This window comes from Oryctolagus cuniculus, chromosome 2 (genome assembly GCF_051225735.1).
Source record: "Oryctolagus cuniculus isolate XC-2025 breed Fujian yellow rabbit chromosome 2, ASM5122573v1, whole genome shotgun sequence".
Classification (NCBI taxonomy): Eukaryota; Metazoa; Chordata; class Mammalia; order Lagomorpha; family Leporidae; genus Oryctolagus; species Oryctolagus cuniculus.
The window spans coordinates 46,918,697-46,939,753 of NC_142868.1; the positions used below are offsets into that span (position 1 = coordinate 46,918,697).

The 21,057-nt window shown below is 40.0% G+C and overlaps 1 protein-coding gene across 3 annotated transcripts in view; it reads right to left on the reverse strand.

Annotated features, from left to right (window-relative positions):
• The window catches only part of ADAM2 (ADAM metallopeptidase domain 2), a 70,350-nt gene extending 49,813 nt beyond the window's left edge, over positions 1–20,537 (reverse strand). For 2 of the 3 annotated variants that reach the window (XR_016228168.1, XR_016228169.1), the window contains exons 1-7: positions 20,335–20,537; positions 19,696–19,772; positions 16,172–16,227; positions 12,061–12,139; positions 7,489–7,565; positions 6,996–7,164; positions 1,307–1,360 (exon numbers count right to left, since the gene is read on the reverse strand). Coding sequence is in view for 1 of the 3 variants with exons in the window: in NM_001082677.1 (NP_001076146.1) it covers positions 1,307–1,360; positions 6,996–7,164; positions 7,489–7,565; positions 12,061–12,139; positions 16,172–16,227; positions 19,696–19,772; positions 20,335–20,389 (567 nt within the window). In the remaining 2 variants the exon portion in view is untranslated. 3 annotated transcript variants of the gene reach the window in all.
• Between the last annotated feature and the right edge of the window lie 520 nt (positions 20,538–21,057).

Consider the following 21,057-nt stretch of genomic DNA (forward strand, 5'->3'; position numbering starts at 1 on the left):
CCACCCTTGTATCTCTGGGATAAACCCCACTTGATCTTGATATATGATCTTTTTGGATTCAGTTTGCTAGTATTTTGCTGAAAATTTTTGCATCTGTGTTCATCAAGAATATAGGTCTGTGGTTTTCTTTTTGTGTTGTTTATTTGTTACAGTTGTGGATGAGAGTAATGCTGGCCTAGTCAAAAGTGTTTGGCAGAGTTCCATCCTATTCAGTATTTTGGAATGGTGCGAAAAATATCGGAGTTAGTTTCCTCTTTAAATGTTTTGTAGAATCCAACTGTAAAGCCATCTGGTCCTGGAACTTTCCCTGATGGGAGACTCCTTATTAAAGATTAACTCATTATATTAAAGGAGTAGTGTAAGGGTCAGGCTGGTGACCCAAGACCCCGAGTAACAAGATCCAGAATTCAATGATGACCTTTACAGTTAACAACTTAATACTAGACTCTGTTCGGAGCTGCTTCACAGAACTCTAGGCCCTGCCCAAACAATTAGAAATTCACCTATCGATCCCAGACAGACAAGAGACCACTTTACCATCAAATCATTTTCAGAAGAACACACACAAAAACAGGTGCTAGCAAGGAAGTAAAGTGATTGTGACTCTCATATACTGCTGTTAAGAACAGAAATAGAGAGTTGAAATATTGAAATAAAATTTTAATATCATTAGCACAGAGTCAAAGAAGATTTTGCATCAATGAAACAGGAAGCTCTGAATATGAGTATCCATGTGCACACTGTGAAATTCCAAAATATGGTACGAAAACTTTATATATTTTCAATGATAAAGTTAGGAATTTGCCCAGAAGCTACAGAAAAAAAACTATGGGTCAAAATAATAAGACTATTTCATGAGTTCTACATGTCATATAATTGTAGTACCAGGAAATGCTAACCTTCTCCTCTGTCCCCAATATAAACCACTGTTTTCCTGCATAACAGAAAATTTTATCATTGAGAAACTCTTATTTTCTCTTTAAATAATATAGTGGGAGGCATTGTTTTTAAAAATCTTAAAACTTATTAAGTACATATAATAAGTTTTTATAACGATTGTAAGGCCATCTAAAAACTATTGAAGGGTAGCATACATTTGTATTTATATTATTATTTATAAAATAAATAAACATTTATAGAAATGTGATTCCCCAATTCATTAATGATACTTAATAATTTAAAATGCATCACAGCATAGCAAAGGCATAACTAGCATTAATTTTCCTCGGTCAAAAATTCATTCCAAATTACTTCCATAAAACTTTATTGCAAATGTTAAGTGATATAAGACAAGTAATATACTTACCAAATTCTTTTCGACTACAACATGCATTTCTATATACTGAGAGAATTCGCGTGGCTGAAAAAAATCCAAACTTTAAGTCAAAACAGAATTACTAAACTATTTTCAGGGAATATCACTACTATCAATGAACTCAATGTTGTAATATATGATTTTATATGGAGAAATATGTGGAATTCCACTAGCCCAATGGTACTGTTATTAATTACTATGTGATATGAATTTGAGTATGATCCTGAAAGAGTAAGGGGAGTTCTGTGTTTTGGGGATGGGATTTCATCTCCCGGATAGAATTAATTCTCCCATGAGTCACGTCAGAAGAAGCTGAGCAACAGAGAGTAAACACTAAGAAAGGACAGGGGAGGGCTGCTGTTGTGGCACAGGGGATAAGATCCACTGCCTGTGGCGCCAGCATCCCATATAGGCTCATGTCGCAGCTGCTCCACTGCCCGTCCAGCTCCCTGCTAACGGCCTGGGAAAAGCAGCAGAAGATGGCCCAAGTTCTTGGACCCCGGGAGACCCAGATGAAGCTCCTGGCTCCTGGATGGGAAAGTCTCCCTCTCCCTCTCCCTCTCCCTCTCCCTCTCCCTCTCCCTCTCCCTCTCCCTCTCCCTCCCCGTGTGAGTGTGTAACTCTGTCCTTCAAATACATAAAATACATATGAAAGAAGAAAGAAAGAAAGAAAGAAAAAGAAAGAGAGAGAGAGAGAGAGAAAGAAAGAAAGAAAGAAAGAAAGAAAGAAAGAAAGAAAGAAAGAGAGAGAGAGAGAGAGAGAGAGGGAGGGAGGGAGGGAGGGAAGGAAGGAAGGAAGGAAGGAAGGAAGGAAGGAAGGAGAGAGAGAGAGAGAGAGAGAGAGAAAGAAAGAAAGAAAGAAAGAAAGAAAGAAAGAAAGAAAAGAAAGAAAGAAAGAAAAGAAAAGAAAAGAAAAGAAAAGAAAAGAAAGAGCCGGCGCCGCGGCTCACTAGGCTAATCCTCTGCCTTGCGGCGCCGGCACACCGGGTTCTAGTCCCTGCTGGGGTGCCGGATTCTGTCCCGGTTGCCCCTCTTCCAGGCTAGCTCTCTGCTGTGGCCCGGGAGTGCAGTGGAGGATGGCCCAGGTGCTTGGGCCCTGCACCCCATGGGAGACCAGGAAAAGCACCTGGCTCCTGGCTCCTGCCATCGGATCAGCGCGGTGCACCGGCCGCAGCGGCCATTGGAGGGTGAACCAACGGCAAAGGAAGACCTTTCTCTCTGTCTCTCTCTCTCACTGTCCACTCTGCCTATCAAAAAAAAAATTTAAAAAAAAAATAAAATAAAAATGAAAGAAAGAAAGAAAGGATGGACCTGACCTAGATCACAGATATTTCAAGATGGGGATTCTGAGTGTGATACCAATCACTTGGACCACAGTGATTACACTAGACCCATATGCTAGGCCTCACTGAGTTTCTTTTCTTTCTTTCTTTCTTTTTTTAAATATTTATTTATTTGAAAGTCAGAGTTCCACAGAGAGAGAAGGAGAGGCAAAGAGAGAGGTCTTCCATCCACTGGTTCACTCCCCAATCGGCTGCACTGGCTGGAGCCGTGCAAATCCAAAGCCAGGAGCTTCTTGTGGGTCTCCCTCGTGCATGCAGGGGGCCAAGGACTTGGGCCATTTTCTACTGCTTTCCCAGGCCATACCAGAGAGCTGGATTGGAAGTGGAGCAGCCGGGTCTCGAACAAGCGCCCATATGGAATGCGAGCACTGCAGGCAGCAGCTTTACCCACTACGCCATAGCGTCAGCCCCCTGAGTTTCAACTCTGGCTTAACTTTTCTATCAGTTAGGCTCTGTTAAAAAATGGGAATAATCATTTTTATAGTCATTATTCATGAAAAAAATCATCTATTTTCATCATTTTCATTACATGAAGGCAACCAAGGAGAAATTACTTGAAAAATTAGAAGAGACACTTTGCAAGCACTTTGAGACTATAGTGTCAATTAACTCAAAATATTTTGTCACTAACATAGCAATATCACATAAGTGAGTGCACCAGACCAGTATCCCAGTGCAGATAGGAAGGTAAAGCTTCAGAATTTGAGGAAAGTTTCACTACATTTATTTGCAGTTTTGCTTTTTCATACTGGTACTTGACCTTTTGATTATTCAAAACAATCTTATCTTAGCTAAAATGTCTTCCTTAACACACAAAAAGACACATTAAATGGGGAGTAACAAATCTGGGGTTTAAGTGTAGATCAGAAGAGTGATAATTACAGCAACTTAAAGGAGAAAAAACTGTAAGAAAGGTCAGTAGGGAAAAATTAGGGTTTATTGCTGACATATTTTATACAAGTTTAAGGGTCTCTTCACTGGCTCAAAGCTTAGAGATTTAGGATTTTATTTTAAAAGAGATGAAATCCCCTCATGGTCAAGCTGGATTCTCATAATTTCTTTTCTTTTTTTTTTTTTAAGATTTATTTTGTTTAAAAAAAAAATTTTTTTTTGACAGGCAGAGTGGACAGTGAGAGAGAGAGACAGAGAGAAAGGTCTTCCTTTGCTGTTGGTTCACCCTCCAATGGCTGCTGCAGCCGGCGCACCATGCTGATCCGATGGCAGGAGCCAGGTACTTATCCTGGTCTCCCATGGGGTGCAGGGCCCAAGCACTTGGGCCATCCTCCACTGCACTCCCGGGCCACAGCAGAGAGCTGGCCTGGAAGAGGGGCAACCGGGACAGAATCCGGCGCCCTGACCGGGACTAGAACCCAGGTTGCTGGCGCCACAAGGCGGAGGATTAGACTAGTGAGCCACGGCGCCGGCGTTGTTTTAAAATTTATTTGAAGGGAGGTAGGAGAAAATATTTTCCATCCCCAGTTTAACTCCCTTAATGGGACTAAAACCTGGAGCCCAGAGCTCCAACCGGGTCTTCCCACATGGATGGCAGGGACCCGAGTTACTTGGGCCATCTTGCACAGCTTTTCCAGACACATTTGCAGTGAGCTGGGATGTGAACTGGTGCTCCATTACGGAATGCCAGCAGTGCAGGCACAGCTTAACTCACTGCGCCGCAATGCCAGCCCCTTTCTCATCATTTCTAGCCAACAATAGGTACCTAGTGTGTGGTAGTTTTTGTGGGAAAGTCCTTTGCACGCACTTCATCTCTAAATAAGACTACTTCACTGACTATAAATAATTGACAGGAAATATTATATTAATGGGTTGGAAAATTCAAAACTATTTCTTCATTCTTTTTTTTTTTTAATTTGACAGGTAGAGTTACAGACAGTGAGAGAGTAAGAGAGAGAGAGAGAGAGAGAGAGAGAGAGAGAGAGAGAAAGGTCTTCCTTTTCCATTGGTTCACGCCCCAAATGGCTGCTATGGCCAGCACTGCACCGATCCGAAGCCAGGAGCCAGGTGCTTCCTCCTGGTCTCCCATGCGGGTGCAGGGTCCAAGGACCTGGGCCATCCTCCATTGCCTTCCTGGGCCACAACAGAGAGCTAGACTGGAAGAGGAGCAAACAGGACTAGAACCCGGCACCCACATGAGATGCCGGCACCACAGGTGGCAGATTAACCAAGTGAGCCACAGTGCCAGCTCTATTTCTTTATTCTAACCAACACTATCTGTCAATTGTCTAACATTCCTTGAAGTAATCTCTGCTTATTTTCATGTTTGGGATTGAGACTGGTTGTATTTACTTTTTTTTTTTTATTATTATTATTTGACAGGCAGAGTTAGACAGTGAGAGAGAGTAGAGATAAAGGTCTTCCTTCCGTTGTTTCACCCCCCAAATGGCCTCCATGGCCAGTGCTATGCCAATCCAAAGCCAGGAGCCAGGCGCCTCCTCCTGGTCCCCCATGTGGGTGCAAGGGCCTAAGCACCTGGGCCATCCTCCACTGCCTTCCCGGGCCACAGCAGAGAGCTGGACTGGAAGAGGAGCAACTGGGACCAGAACCAGGTGCCCACACGGGATGCCGGTACTGCAGGCGGAGGATTAACCAAGTGAGCCACAGCGCCAGCCCCTATATTTACTTTAATGATTTGTCCACTTATTTCCTTAAAACAATCTTGTTTGGAGAACAAATAAGCAGTCCACTTCAGTCAAACAAATACAAATTCAGTACAAGGGTGCATTAGAGAATGCTAGGACAAGTGTGTGTTGGAAAGATGGACAGGTGTCAGATCTCAAGACTTCAAAACTCCTTTTATTTAGGAAGAGAAAATTGCCATAGGAAGAGAGAAAAGTACTTAGATGTATAATAAAGCTAATTCTAAACGCAGGATGAAGACTGTCCTGACCAGATAAATAGTAAAGAATTGTAGGGAGAGAAAGAAAAGAAAATCAGAGAACACGCTACTGGGTTCAGCTGGTTGCAATGTTGATGGATTAAAGATTTAAATATGTCCAAGGTCAGTGGTGAGAATATTCAGGGAGTGAAAAGAAACATGAGGATAGACAGATAGTCTTTGTGTCTGTATGTTTTTGTAAACCTGGGTAACAAATATGTCCCATATGGGATCAGTAACTCAGGAGAAAATGTGGAGTGGGAAGTGGGTGATGTGTAAGGCATTGTAGGTCAAGTCATGGAAGGCATGTATAATAAGACAAAGAAAAACGTGAGATTAACACAGGCAGTAGCAGTAGGTACAATGTGGATGTGCAAGGGGTCCTCAAAATGTTCACGGAAAATGCTTATGAGGAAAACACTATGCAAGAATTTCAATTACTTTTGCACCAAAATATACTTCCAGGTTTTTGATGAATTTTTTGAAGTCCCCTTGCATAGGACAAAACCAGAAAAAAGTGAGAATAAGAAGGAGGAGGTAAATCAAGTCCAAAACTCTATTAAGTTTTTATTTAATTTCACTCTTTAAAAATGCATCTAATATTTCAAATAGCTGATTTAGCAGCGTATTACCACTGATTATTTTTGGAAAGGGAAATCAAGTTCTAGTGAAATGAAAAGTTAAGGAAGTGTGAGACAGTAAGAAAGACAGTTCCTCTTATTCCAGCGTGAAGCCTGAATACGAAGGAGAGTAGCATTGTGAGTGCATAATGAAGAGTTCTGCTTATTTTATCCTACATTTATTTTTAGGGGCAGGCATTGTGGTGCAGCAGTTAAGACACTGCTTGGAATAGCTGCATCCCATCCTGGTACCAGCACTGCTTCTTCCAGTCCTGCTTCCTGTTAATGCATCCTGGGGAGCAGCAGATGATGGCCCCAATGCTTGGGCCCTGCCCCTCAGGTAGGAGACCCAGCTGGGGTTCAGGGTTCCTGGCATTGGTGTGGCCCAACCGTGGTTGTTGAAAACCTTTGGGGAGTGAACAGTTAGATGGCAGGTCTCTCTCTCTCTCTCTCTCTCTCTCTGTGCCTCCTCCCACCCCTTCCCTGCCTTTTGGTCTCCCTCTTTCCCTTCATAGCTTCCAGGCCATCTATATAGCACTTGAGCTGGAAATTCACATATTTGAGTTTACTCTTTTCTTTCCTTACTTATTCCAGAAACATTAGGAGTAAGTAGTCAATACCATCACTGTGCGGAGCACTCACATATGTGACTATCCAGAACTGGAGACGCATGCCAGTTGAAGACTCCACGGCTGGGATAATATAGCAAAGTTGTGCAACTAGTTTGAAGCTCATGATATGTGTGTGTAGGTATGTAAATAATGTATCAGAGAAACTTGTGTTTACATTGCTGTAACAACCACACAGCTTACTTAGTCACCTACCTGCACACTCTGTACTTTATAGGGCAAATCTCTGAATTCCACCTCCTTCTCAGCATAGAGAGAAATGCTTTCATTCTTATTCTTTACTTGATAAATCACATGCTCAAAACCAATCGAAGACTCCAGGGGCTCAATTCCATAAGTAACATTTTCAAACTGTAGTAAGCCCCTACAAATTAAAAAAAAAAAAGTGAAGAAATGAAATAACACAGTTTAAAAGTCAGTTAAATGTCACTTCATTTTGTAATGGCCTGAAAATTACTATCAGCCTTAACTGTAGGTGCTAAAGTTGGAAAAGGTCACAGAACACCCACACTCACTCGGCGACACAGAAAAGCCATACTCCCACCGTCTGCCTAGCTATTCCTATTTCATCGTCACCAAATTCATCAAAAATCTTAATTCAGTATGAAGGTAGGAGCCATTACCAAAAATAATTTCCAAGTAAATATTCCACCTTCCAGCCCATAAAATGATACATATCTATTACAACCTGAGTCCAGTACATGTACTGACGATCACCATAGAATTTGGATAACCTTCAACAAACCCTTGGTAGTAGCAAAAGTTCTGAAAGATAAAGATAAAACACATTTATCTCTGCTAGAATTATTCTTGTTAAAGATGGTATTTTCAAATATCTGAAACATTTATCTGAGTGTGTGAATGAATCAAATACTCATTGTTTCCAATTAAGATTATTAAATGAGCATATGGCTCAAATTTCCAAAGCGTTCCCCACAGGCTCATAATAACTAAGCACATTTTCTTTTTTTAAAGATTTATTTTATTTATTTGAAAGACAGAGTTACAGAGAGAGAGGTCTTCCATCCACTGGTTCCCTCCCCAGATGGCCACAATGGCTGGAGCTGCACCGATCCGAAGCCAGGAGCCAGGAGCTTCTTCTGGGTCTCCCCCGCAGGTGCAGGGGCCCACAGACTTGGGCCATGGCAGAGAGCTGGATCGTAAGAGGAGCAGCTGGAACTAGAACTGGCACCCATATGGGATGCCGACACTTTAGGCCAGGGCTTTAACCTGCTGTGCCACAGTGCCGGCCCTAGTACATTTTTATATTTTTTCCTATATAAGTAAATCATGACATTCTAAGTCATTAGGAAAAGGTAAAAAGCATCAAAAACCATTTTTTTTTCAGTCTCTTCTGGCTTAAATTTGTATGGTAGAAAAAATTAATCCAAAGGAGAAATTTTTTTTCAAAATTATTTGAATGTAATGGCAGAGTAGCTTATATTATAGTATTAACTCTCTCACAGATACCACTTGGAGGTGGGGTGGGAGGGCAGACGTGATGGGAAGAGTCACTATATTCCTAAAGTTGTACTTATGAAATTTGTATTCATTAAATAAACGGTTTCTTTGGGGGGGGAAAAAACTTTAACACGGGGTGGTTAGTGCCATGGCGTAGAAGGTTAAGCTTCCACCTGTGGTGCCGGAATCCCATATGGGCGCTGATTCAAGTCCCAGCTGCTCCACTTGCGATCCAGCTCCCTGTTAATGCACCTGGGAAAGCAGCGGAGGATGGCCCAAGTACTTGGGCCGATGCACCATGTGGGAGACCCAGGGGAAGCTTCTGGCTCCTGACTTCTGCCTGGTCCAGCCCCAGCAGCTGTGGCTATTTGGGGAGTGAACCAGAGGAAGGAAGATATTTATCTTCTCTCTATCTCTCTCTCTCTTTCCTTCTCTCTGTATGTCTGCCTTTCAAATAAATAAATAAATCTTTTTAAAAAAGGACTGACACATAGGCAAACTGCAAAATAAAAGAGAATGCAACTGACTAAAGAAGACAATGGCATTTGCTGTGACTTTAATTATAAGTTTTTATCCGAAAGCACTCTCCCAAGCATGATATCACAAGTGGCTAATGTTCCAACAGAAAGTCCAATCTTACGGCTTAACGGTAGGGGCCATGGTTTCAAAAGTGCCCAGAAAGTGACATGCACTATCCAAGAAAGGAGAGAGGCACCACGTGAGGCCCCAGAGGTGTAACCGCTTTACTTCCACTGGAACCATGAAGGTGGGGAAATCTGAAGAAGGCCAGCAGAAATCGAGATCAGAAAAGCTGAAGAAGTGATGAGAATAACCCTGTGTTTGTCCATCTCCCAACATGGGAGAGCACAGCTTAGAAGGTGGCTCCATCCAGTTAACTGCCTGCTAGAACAAGAAGGAAACTCTGTAGAGAAAGATTCACAAGTTCTACATTGTATCATTAAACATGGCCACTATGAGATTAGAAATATACTGGATATATAAAAGGAAAGTGTTGCCCATGGTTGAGAGAAAAATCAGAAAGATAATTTACTCTGAAATAACTCCTAATAATAAGATGTTGAAATTAATAAAAAATTACTCTAAAGCAGATAATTAAAATGTGACCAAGAACCTAAAGGGATATTTGTTCCAAGGGAATCAACTAGGACATTCAGCAGAGAAATATAGATTATAAAAAACCAACTGGAATGACATATATTTACAGTGAAATACAGTGGGTGGGTAGGTTTGAATGCACACTGAAGATGACAAAAGAGAGTGTCAAAATAAATGAGGGTGCCAGCACTATGGCGTAGTAGGCGAAGTCTCCACCTGTGGCACTGGCATCCCATATGGGTGCTGGTTCATGTCCCAGCTGCTCCTCTTCCAATCCAGCTCCCTGCTAATGGCCTGGGAAAGCAGTGGAAGATGGCCCAAGCGCTTGGACCCCTGCACACACAGGGGAGACCTAGAAAAATCACTTGGTTCCTGATTTTGGATCAGCTCAGCTCCTGCTGCTGTGGCCATTTGGGGAGCAAACCAGCGGATGGAAGACCTCTCTCTCTGTCTCTCCCTATCTGTGTCTCTACCCTTCAAATAAATAAATAAAAATAAATATATAAAATAAAATATAAATATATAAAAATATAAATAAAAAATAAAATAAATAAAACTAAAATCTTCAAAATAAACTAGAAGATAGAGCTTTAAAAATTATCAACTGTGAAAGGAAGCAGAGTGAAAAGATTTAAATATCAAACATAGCTTCAGCAATCTGTGAGGTGAGGAAACATTAATTAACAAACATTTGATTGGAATTTCATAAAAATGGAAAGGGAAAAGGGGTATACAATATTTGAAAGCATAGTGGCTAACATTTTTCTTCAATTAGTGAGAAACAATATATGGAACACAGCACTGAATATAAAAGTGATTGAGGAGCCGGCACTGTGGCACACTAGGTTAATCCTCCAGCTGCAGCGCCGGCATCCCATATGGGCTCCAGTTCGAGTCCCGCCTACTCTTTTTCCAATCCAGCTCTCTGCTAGTGGCCAGGGACAGCAGTGGAAGATGGCCCAAGTGCTTGGGCCCCTGCATCTGCTTGGGAGACCTGGAAGAAGCTCCTGGCTTCAGCTCAGCTCAGCTCTGGCTGTTGTGGCCATTTGTGGAGTGAACCAGTGGATGGAAAACCTTTCTTCTGTCTCTCTCTCTTGCTGTCTGTAACTCTACCTCTCAAATAAATAAATTAAAAAAAAAAACTTTCTTTTTTAAAAAAAGTTATTGATAGCCAGGCCAAACCAAAAAGAAGAACTCTGATCTACAACCTGCAGCAAGCTGTCCAGGAAATGAACCCCCTCACTACAGTGAATGACCTGGAGAGCCGACCTGTTTGAAGCCAGACTTTGCAGGAAACCAGATTGCTATCTCCAGGCACAGTCCAAGCAATTCAACAAGAATTTCTATAGCAATCATTCAAAGTGGCCAAGACTTGACGAATAACTGACAGTTTCTCTAATTTGAAAAAAAAATTAAGATTTAGTTATCTACTTAATTATTTACACAAAAGGCAGAATGTGTGTGTGTGTGTGTGTGTGTGTGAGAGAGAGAGAGAGAGAGAGAGAGAGACAGAAAGAGAGAGAGAGAGAGGGAGGGAGAGATCTTTCATCTGTTTGTTCACTCCTCAAATGATCACAACAGCCAGGTCTTTTCCAGGCTGAAGCCAGGGGCCAGGAGCTTCATCTGAGTCTCCCATGTGAGTGACAAGGGCCTAATTACTTGGCCATCTTCCACTGCCTTCCCAGGTGCATTAGCAGGAAGGTAGATCGGAAGCAGAGGAGCTGGGACTCAAATCAACATTCGGATATGGGATGCCAGTGTCGCAAGTGGCAGCCTAATCCACTGCACCACAACACTGGTCCCCAGCTTTCATAATTTTTATCTCAGCTTCCAATTTAGGAGCAATCAGAGAAAGTAAACTATGCTCCCCTAGCCAATCCCACAGAATGCTGTGCTTCTGGCCATCTCTCCCACACTTCCCCGTGCCCGCAGGTCATACCTGGTTTCTCTCTCCACGTGAGGGCACTAATTCCACTCCCATGTGTGCCTTTACTTCACGACTTCATCATCCTGCAAAGGCCCCACTTCTAAATACCATCGCCTTGAGGACTAGTGCTTCAGTGTATGAATTTTAGGGGGGATACATGGAAACATTCCATGCATAGCCAAACTCCACAGCCTTGGCCCAGAGATGTTGCCTGGTGTGAGAGGCTATCACATACCTAATTTCTTCCCAGGTGAACGGATTTCATTTGAAACACAACACAGAGAAGTTCAAGCCCAAGGGCACATTCAAAAATGGTGGAGGTTGGGGTGGGTGGGGGGAGAGGAGAAGCATTAGTAGGAAACCTACAGATTTAGTGAATACATAGGGTTCACTCTAGCTGTCTGGTTTGTGGGAAAGAGATGGCTGGGATGAGCTCTACTGACTCAAATCATAATTTCCAATTTTGAGAGTTTCATGACATATCCAGTCCCATACTGCCACAGTACACACACACACATATATATGTACATCATCATGAAACAAATGGTTTAGAAACATCAAAATCACAGTTGATTTGGTTAATCATCTGTTTAACATTATTAACTCAGTACACATCAGCAAAAGCAAATGATTAAATTCATGGCCAAAAAAAAAAAAAATAGCATCAACTCTTTGTACTCCAGTAACATGTGGGTCCTAAATAAGGTGTTCATAGAAACTCATATGACAAAGGTTAAACAGACAATATGAACATACCTGAAATTGTTGTTCAAGGTCTTTCATAATTCCTGTGCTATCATAACCATAAACTCTAAAATCACGAGGCAAAAAAGTTCTGTAAAATGAAGATAAAAGGTATTTATTGGAAAAATTTGTTTCCTAAACTTTGGTTTTGAGAAAGGTTTATTATATTTATATATTTTATTTATATATATAAAATATATTATTTATTATTTATATAAATATATATATTATATTTGTGTGTGTGTGTGTGTGTGTGTGTAGGTTGGCAGAGAGAGAATTTTTAGTGTACAGAATTTGTTACCTCCTTGGTGACCTATTTCTCTGAATAGTTGAAAAAATCTTGAGCAAAAGAACACAACTGGATGCATCATCAGATTACCTGATTCAAATACACTTCAAAGCTATAGTAATCAAAATGGTGTTGGTACAAGTGTAAAAAACAGGCACATAGACCAAGGGAACAGAATAGATATCAGAGAAACAACTCCCTACATTCACAGTCAACTACTCTGTTGCCATTAACACATAATGGGGAATGAACAGTCTCTCTTCATAAAATCGTGTTTTGAAAATGATATCTACATGCAGAAGACTAAAACTAGACCCTTATCTCACATCATATACAAACAAAAGCAAACAAAATACAAACAAAATAAACAAAATACAAAATACAAAAACAAAATAAACAAACAAAAATACAAACAAAAGTTCAAGACTTAAACATAAGACTTGAAACTGAAACTTCTACAGAAAACACAAGGGAAAAATTTCTTGACATTGGTCTGTTCAATGATTTTTTAATATGAGTCAAAAGCACTTGCAATAAAAGCAGAAGTAGACAAACTCTAAAAGTTTGTAAACAACAAAGGAAGCAGTCAAAAGTGTGAAGACATAAGCTACAGAAAACATGGAAATATATGTAAATCATGCATCTGATAAGGAGTTAATATCTAAAATATATAAGGAGTTCAAATAACCCAATGGCAAGAAAACAAATAACCCAATGAAGCAATGGGCAAAGGATCTAAATAGACATTTCTCAAAAGAAATATAAATATAAATATAAATATAAATATAAATATAAATATAAATATAAAAATGCCCAATATCACTGGTCATTACATAAATGCAAGTTAAATCTACAGTGATATATTATCTCATACCTGTTAAAGATGGTGGTTATCAAAAAGACCAAAGATAACAAGTGTTGACATAGACATGGAGACTAGGAAACACTTGCACACTGTTAGTGGGGATATAAATTAATATGGTCATTATGTAAAAAAGAAGATCCTCAAAAATTAAAAATAGAACTACATATAATCCAGCAACTCCACTTCTGGGTATATATTCAAGGGAAATAATATATCAAAGAGACATCTACATTTCATGTTCATTGTAGCTATACTCACAATAGTCAAGACAAATGCATCTGCCAATGAATGAATAAAGGAGATATATAAATATACACACACACACATATATGCACACACATGTATATATACGCACATCACATACACACATATAATATTGAGCCTTTAAAAAGAGGAAATACTGTTATTTGGGAGAACATGAATTAAAGTGGAGGAAATTAAGTTAAAAGAAATAAACAAGGCACAGAAAGAAAACCACTGCATGATATCACTTATAAGCAGAATCTAAACATTTCAGACTCATAGAAGGTGAGAGCAAAATGGTGACTTCTAGGGGCTGGAGCAGAGGAATGATGAGATGATGGTTAAAGGATGTAAAGTTTCAGGGCTGGCACTGTGGCATAGTGGTTAAAGCCACAACCTGCAGTGCGGGGTCCCATATGAGCACTTGTTAGAGTCCTGGCTGATTCTCCTTTTTTTTTTTTTTTTTTTTGTTACATTTTATCTTATCAGCACATTTATTTATTTGTTTGTTTAAGATTTATTTTATTTATTTGAAAGAGTTACAGAGAGAGGTAGAGACAGAGAGAGAGGTTCACCCCACAGATGGCTGCAATGACCAGAGCTGCACCGATCCAAAGCCAGGAGCGTCTTCTGGGTCTCCCCCAAAGGTACAGGGGCCCAAGGACTTGGGCCATCTTTCACTGTTTTCCCAGGCCATAGCAGAGAGCCAGATCGGAAGTGGAGCAGCTGGGACTAGAACCGGAGTCCATATGGGATGCCAGTGCTTCAGGCCAGAGCATTAACCCACTATGACACCGCGCTGGCCCCAAGACACATCTGATCCTCTTCCAATCCAGCTCTCTGCTATGGCCTGGGAAAGCAGTAGAAAATAGCCCAAGTCCTTGGGCCCCTGAACCCATGTGGGAGACCTGGAAGAAGCTCCTGGCTCCTGGCTTCAGATCAGCTCAGCTCTGGCCATTGTGGCCATCTGGAAGAGACCTCTCCCTCTCCACTTCCTCTGCCTCTTTATAACTCTGCCTTTCAAATAAATAAATAAATAAATCTTTTAGAAAGAAAAAAGGATACAAAGTTTCAGATACACAAGATAAAAAAGTTTGGAGATCTACTGAACAGCATGGTGATATCAATAATAATGTAATATTCCTAAGAAGTGTCCAAGGGATGAGAACTTAAATAGTCTCATCACCAAAAGATAGATATTTGAGGTGATGGATAGGCTAATCAGCTTGATTTAGTCATTTCACACTGCATGCAAGTCTCAAAATATAGTTTTATAAACCCTGAGTACATGCAATCCTTGTGAATTATACCATTATAAAGCTGGGGCAAAAATAACAAGAAGATTTAATAGCAGGCAAAGACATATAATTAAAAACTAGTAATTTTACAACAGAATTATGTAGGGAATTCCCAAGTCATACGAAAACTAACTTCAGATAGAAATATACAAATGTAGGGAGAAATGAATAGCACCAGAGTGATAAGTGTTCTGGTTAAGAAATATTGACCATATGAAAATTAATACTAATACATTATTGGGGTTTAGAAATACACAGAACTGGGGCTGTCACTGTGGCACAGTGGGTTAAGCTGAGGCCTGCAGTGCCAGCATCCTATATGGGTGCCGGCTCAAGTCCCAGCTGCTCCACTTCTGATCCAGCTCCATGATAATGTGCCTGGGAAAGCAGCAGAGAGTGTCCCAAGTTCTTGGGCCCCTGCATCCAGGTGGGAGACTTGGATGAAGCTCCTGGTTCCTGGCTTTGGTCTGAGCCAGCCCTGGCAGTCATAGCCATCTGGGGAGTGAACCAGTGGATGGAAGACTTCTCTTGCTCTGCCTCTGCCTCTGCCTCTCTCTGTAACTCCACTTTTCAAATAAATAAATAAATAAATCTTTTTTTAAAGAAATGTACATAACTATAATGTATGAAAAAGAAGAGAAGGACCAGTGTTGTGGTATAGCAGTTAAAACCACCACCTGTGATTCCAGCATCCCATGTGGGCACCAGTTCAAGTCCTGGCTGCTCCACTTCCAATCCAACTCCCTGCTAATGGCCTTAGAAAAGCAGTAGGAGATGACCCAAATGTTTGGACCCCTGCCACCCACATGGGAGACCTGGATGGAACTCCTGGCTCATGGTTTCAGCCTGACCCATTGTTTCTACAAGACTATTCTTAACATTTAAAAAGGGACTATTTCAATTTTCTTTTTCTTTATTCTTTAGTATATATTGTGCTTGCTTTTTCCGACTTCATCAGATGGCATGAGACTGAGTATGGCTAATTTCAACTGTAATCTAAGTCCTTAATACTCTGTGACAGGGTATGCACACTAATAAAACTATTGCTATGGTTCAGATCATCAAAGAATCAGCTATGATCTTTCAAATATAAGTTGATAATAAGTGAACTTGAAAGCAAACCACATTTGTGTCTTCAAGCAGATAGAAGAGTATTACAATGTATCCTCCATAAAGTCTCTTGGATAGCCAATAGCAATCTGCTGCTACCAGGACTGAGGGGGATGGGGTGGAGCATACACTATGGTTCAAGTTCTGGATATATATTCCATAGACTTAAAAGTGTCTTTCAAAGCATCAAATAAGAGAAAAATGAACAGTTAGTAGCTAGAAACATTTTCAAATGCAAAATAATCACATTCTGGATAATGACAAACAATAATTATAAACTGAATAAAGACAGCTAATCAAATAGTGAAGACCACCTACTTTTGCATTAGGTTCAAAGTGTATGTCTTCCCTTCAATGACAATGTTGTAGACCACCTGGCAGGAGAGTACATTGAAAAGGCAAAGGAAGTGAGGAAAAAGAAGTTAGGAAGAAAAGCCACTGTTTAACATGAATTGCATCCTAAAACACACTAATATCAAAAAAGGAGAAAATTTAGAATCTAATGTTGGTTTATTTCAATGGAAACTGATGTCACTAGCTTTCACAGTAAGAATAATAGCTAGAATAAGATAATTTGTGGAATTTCTTACTTGCTGATTTTTAAATTTATTAACAAAATAGAATTTAAAAGTTGAATTATCTCTCATCCATCATTTGTGACAACTTAATAAAGACTGAGGACGCTGAAAAGGCCATGTTTGAAATAGAATATAACTAAATTATTCAATGGAAAATACATAAGAGAACAAAGAACTACCTGTACATCATGTTGACTATGTATACATTTTATAAATTTTTGTCAAGTTGGATTGTAATACCCATTGATCTATTTTATTAATATGAAGATTAAGAAATGGTGTCCAACCAATGGGCAATTTTGTCTCTACAGGTTTGTGGATCCTTTTCTTATAAGGACATCAGTCATAGTGGATTAAGGCCCACCCTAACTAATTTATTTTAATTTACATATCTCTCTAAGTGCCCTATCTCCCAATATAGTTTCACTAAGGAATGATGGGATTAGGGTTCGATGTGAATTTTGGGCAAGGAGGGAGATAATTCAGCACATAGTACTAGTATACAATACATAAACTATTCTATTGCAATAGGACTCTGCAGACAAGTGCAGTTGTATCTGTAGCTGTAACAGTGTGGACAACTTAAGCCAACGTTCTACACTGAACTTTACTTGGAAAAAATATTTAAAATAAAAATCAATATGCTGTATTTATCTTAAGTAATTTTTTCTTTTTATTGTAGGTGTTACATATTGAAAACCAATTTAGAAGGAAAAGCATAGAGGAAGGGCACTGTGAAGTAGGAGACAGGATGTAAAACTTCCAGCTCCATTTCCCAGACTTTAAATTTTCCTATAAGTGTCTTCCCCCGACTAATTCTTTGCATCACAATTCCTTTGTTCTGTGAGATCTACCGAGTTGCTTTCTTCTTGGAGTCTTTCCACATCACATGAACTGAAAGTACCCATCCTCTAAATTCAATAATTCATTTCAAAAGCATTCTCCAAAGCACCCATCATATTTGGAATACTCTCGGAAGATCAGCTTGAACATGCCAAGTGACTCATAACAGAAATGTGTGGAAGCAACAGCTAGTGACTTCCAGGGTGTCTGGAGATGTTGGATCTATCATGCATTTGGCATTTACTCCTATGCCTTCCCAACTTTCTTACCCACCCATGAATTACTTAATCCTCATTTTTGCTTTTCTCATAAGGCAGTGCACACAGTAGGTGCTCAGTGGATGTTTTTCAAGGAAGGAATATAATCAGGCATCAAAGTACTGTTGCCTTGGAATAACCGTTAAGACATCATTCTGTAAGGTAGGACTACTCGCCTAATACACCCATAGCCCATAGTGCAGCAGGACCCACAGTAGGTAACTCAGTCCTACTCTCAATGGTGTTTTATTAACAGCTAAAAGATCCATCGTGAAAAAGTTAACATAGTTACAGATATAGAACTACATATAATTTACTATGGTTGTTCTGTAGACAGACAACTGAAATATAGAATAGGATTGATTTTCAGACTAGCATTTTATTTTCTCCTCTAAGGAAACAGACAGCTCTAGTTGAAAGAATTTTTCCTGCTTGGTCTGTTTCAGATTTTTAGATTCAGGTTCTTAAATTGACTCCCTTCCACCTCTCCTAATCTGTTCTATTCCATTCCTTCTGTTGGTAGGATGATCAAGCACTTCCTCAAGGTGGAGGCCTTTTTAATTATAAAAGAGGTTCTAAATTTGCTTCAAGCTCATTTTAAATTCAGCAATTTTGATTTCATAGGTTGTTCCACAGGATATTTTTCCCATACAGTGTTAGTACCCAGGAGCCTTTGCAAAGATGAATTTGTAAAGATTTATTCTGTCTTATGACAGGATCTTGCACAATTATGTTTCCTTTTGAGTATTTTTAATTAGTTGTTTTTCATTGTTTTTACAAGACTATACAATGTGATGTTTTGTCTACCAACTTACTGTGTGTGTGCGTGTGTGTGTGTGTGTGTGGTGACAAGCTCAGAAATCTATTCTATCAACTTTGAAATAAACATTTACATTAACTCTGGTCACTGTGCAGTGCAATAGATCACTAAAATTTTTTCTTTAAGTCTAATTAAAACTTTCTATCTTTCAGTCAACACATCTTCCTTTGGTCTATCCTTCCTCAAACCCCCCACCCTCAACCTTTGGGATTTATCTGCTTCATTGCTATGTAAATATTCAGTTTCTCATGTGATTTTTTTTTAAGTAAACTTCATTGTTATTCCAAGACTCAATCATTGGATCAATTTAGGTATAAATTACATTTTATCATTGGCCATTATCAATACTTCATTGTATTAGATTACTTTGCTGTATTAGTTTATGTTTGGCAGATACAATCATGAATAAATTTGGCTTGAATTTTTTCATGTTGTCCCAGTTTCTTTTGGGTATCAGGTTACATATTTCTCTTATCATATTTATTAGGCATTATCTCCTCCCACAAGAACTTTTACAAAATTCTTCATTTATAAAATATTTTATTTGTAAAACTATTTACCTTATGCTTTTCTTAGCTTTAAATATTTCTGTATTTTTGAAGAAGGAGAAGAGGCTTTTATAATAGCTTCAAATTTTTAAAATCTTGGACATTTCATATTTCTCTGTTTTCCATGAATTTGTTTTTCTATGAAATGGCCTATCTCCTCAACGTTTCCAAATTTATTGGCACATTCAATCCTTAGATCGTTCAATTAAAAATCTGTCCTCCATATCTCACCATAATCACATCTCCATCTCTATTATAATCCTCTTTTATTCTATGTGGCCATTGCTTTTTGCCTGACTAAATAATGGCTGCACAAGCTAATTGTTGTTATTTGTTTTGTATCATTTTTTTATATTTTTGTGAATGGTCTTAATCTTTAAAATTTTGCAATCAAGATGGAAAAATCATTAATATAACATCATTAATTCAAGTGATCATTGTCTCCTGTAAGGCTCCCTTTAAAAAAAAATATATATATATATAGAGAGAGAGAGAGAGAGAGACTGGTGAGTGAGAAGAGCAATAGATGGATCAGGCAATGAGTATTTGAAGACACCCAAGAGGAAACCATCTGGGAGGTGGGACTTGGGGCTGTGGACAGCTAGATAGCTAGTGCCACTGTCCTGTCACCTCCGTGAAACATTGTTAATCCTGGTTCAGTTTCCAAAGCCCTTTCAAGAAAACATGAAAAGAAATATAAAATCCAGCAACTGTACATGGGGGAAAGATGGCTAACCTCTTGGGAACAAAATAGTCACGTGATTTTTAAAATGTGAACAATGTAATGATTCATTACTTCTGTTTCAAATCCTTCGCTTGTTACTGAGCGCATTTTCTCCGGAACTGTAACCTGGACGTGTAGCCTTTCGGAATCTGCAAAGTATAAAATGTTGCATCAGAACACAACCCATCGCCTAAAAGGCTTCGTTCATTATTTCCTCTCTAAATCCATAACCTGTGTTCTAAATGCCGCCTCTCAGTTTCACTATCTTTTCGCATTTCTTTCTAGAATTACGAGGGGAATAGGTATATTGCTCTAGGAATGCTGTCCGGTGCGAAGGATGTTGTAACGCTGGGGAGATGGGCCCAAGGTACAAATCATCCCAAATCCGGGTCTTCCAACCACAGAACAGGCCTTGGACTTCAGTAACTCCAAAAATGTACTGCAGGAGCTAAAGCTCCCATCTTGGGGCGTCCGCCAAAGCCAGGGAATCTCTCACCTCTCCCCAGGGCTCAGAAGTGGGAACCCGCCACCCCACCGCACCATCCAATGCGAATTTTCAACGTGCAGATGGGCCTCAGCTTGCGCAGCGTGCGCCCCACAGCCAGGCTCCTTCCCAGGGACCTCCAGGGTAACCGAGGCAAAGGGCTAGGGCGGCCGTCGCCCTTAGAAAGTCGCTCTTAGAAAGTCGGGAGTGGAAGGGTTTTCACTTACTCTCCTTAGTCCTGAGCCCGCTGAGCCCGCAGAGCAGAAAGAGGACTCGCAACATGGCTTGGCGTCCGGATCCCAGGCCGAGGAGTGACAGTTGGGCCGCTAGAGGGCAGTTGGAGCGCGAGGTGACCCCTCCTCGCCGCGCCCCCTGCGAGAGGCAGGTGGCTGAGCGCAGAGGCAGGACCAGAGGCTACTGAACCCGGGAAGCCTTGGCTCCTAAAGTTATTGCAGGTGAAGGACTCCATTTGACTCGACCTGACGCCCAAGGGGGAGGGGGAAAAAAAAAAAAAAAAAAAAAAAAACAGAAAAAAATGAAAAAGAGACAAAATCATTTTCAAAATGCAAGGTCAAAGAAACAACTAAGGAACAGGAAAATTCATACCCACTTCTTAAATGGACGTGTGATTGAACGTAGAGAGAGTCAATCGCAGGTGCACAGGTGGTGAACAAGCCAGTGTAATTACTACAGATTTAGATCCAAGACCACTAACAGCCCCCAGCTGCTCCTTGACAGTCATCACCTGTCACAGCCAGAGATTAGTCTTCTGTTTATGAACTTTTTACAAATACAACCAATCACCATGTGTTCTTTGATGCTTGGTTTCTTTCAATATGATGATTGTAAGGTCCACTCATAGTAACAGTGGTGGGTTATTTTCTCATTGTTTTCTTCCTATGTTATGCATTGAATGAGTAGAACAACATTTGTTTTTTCCATTTTATTGG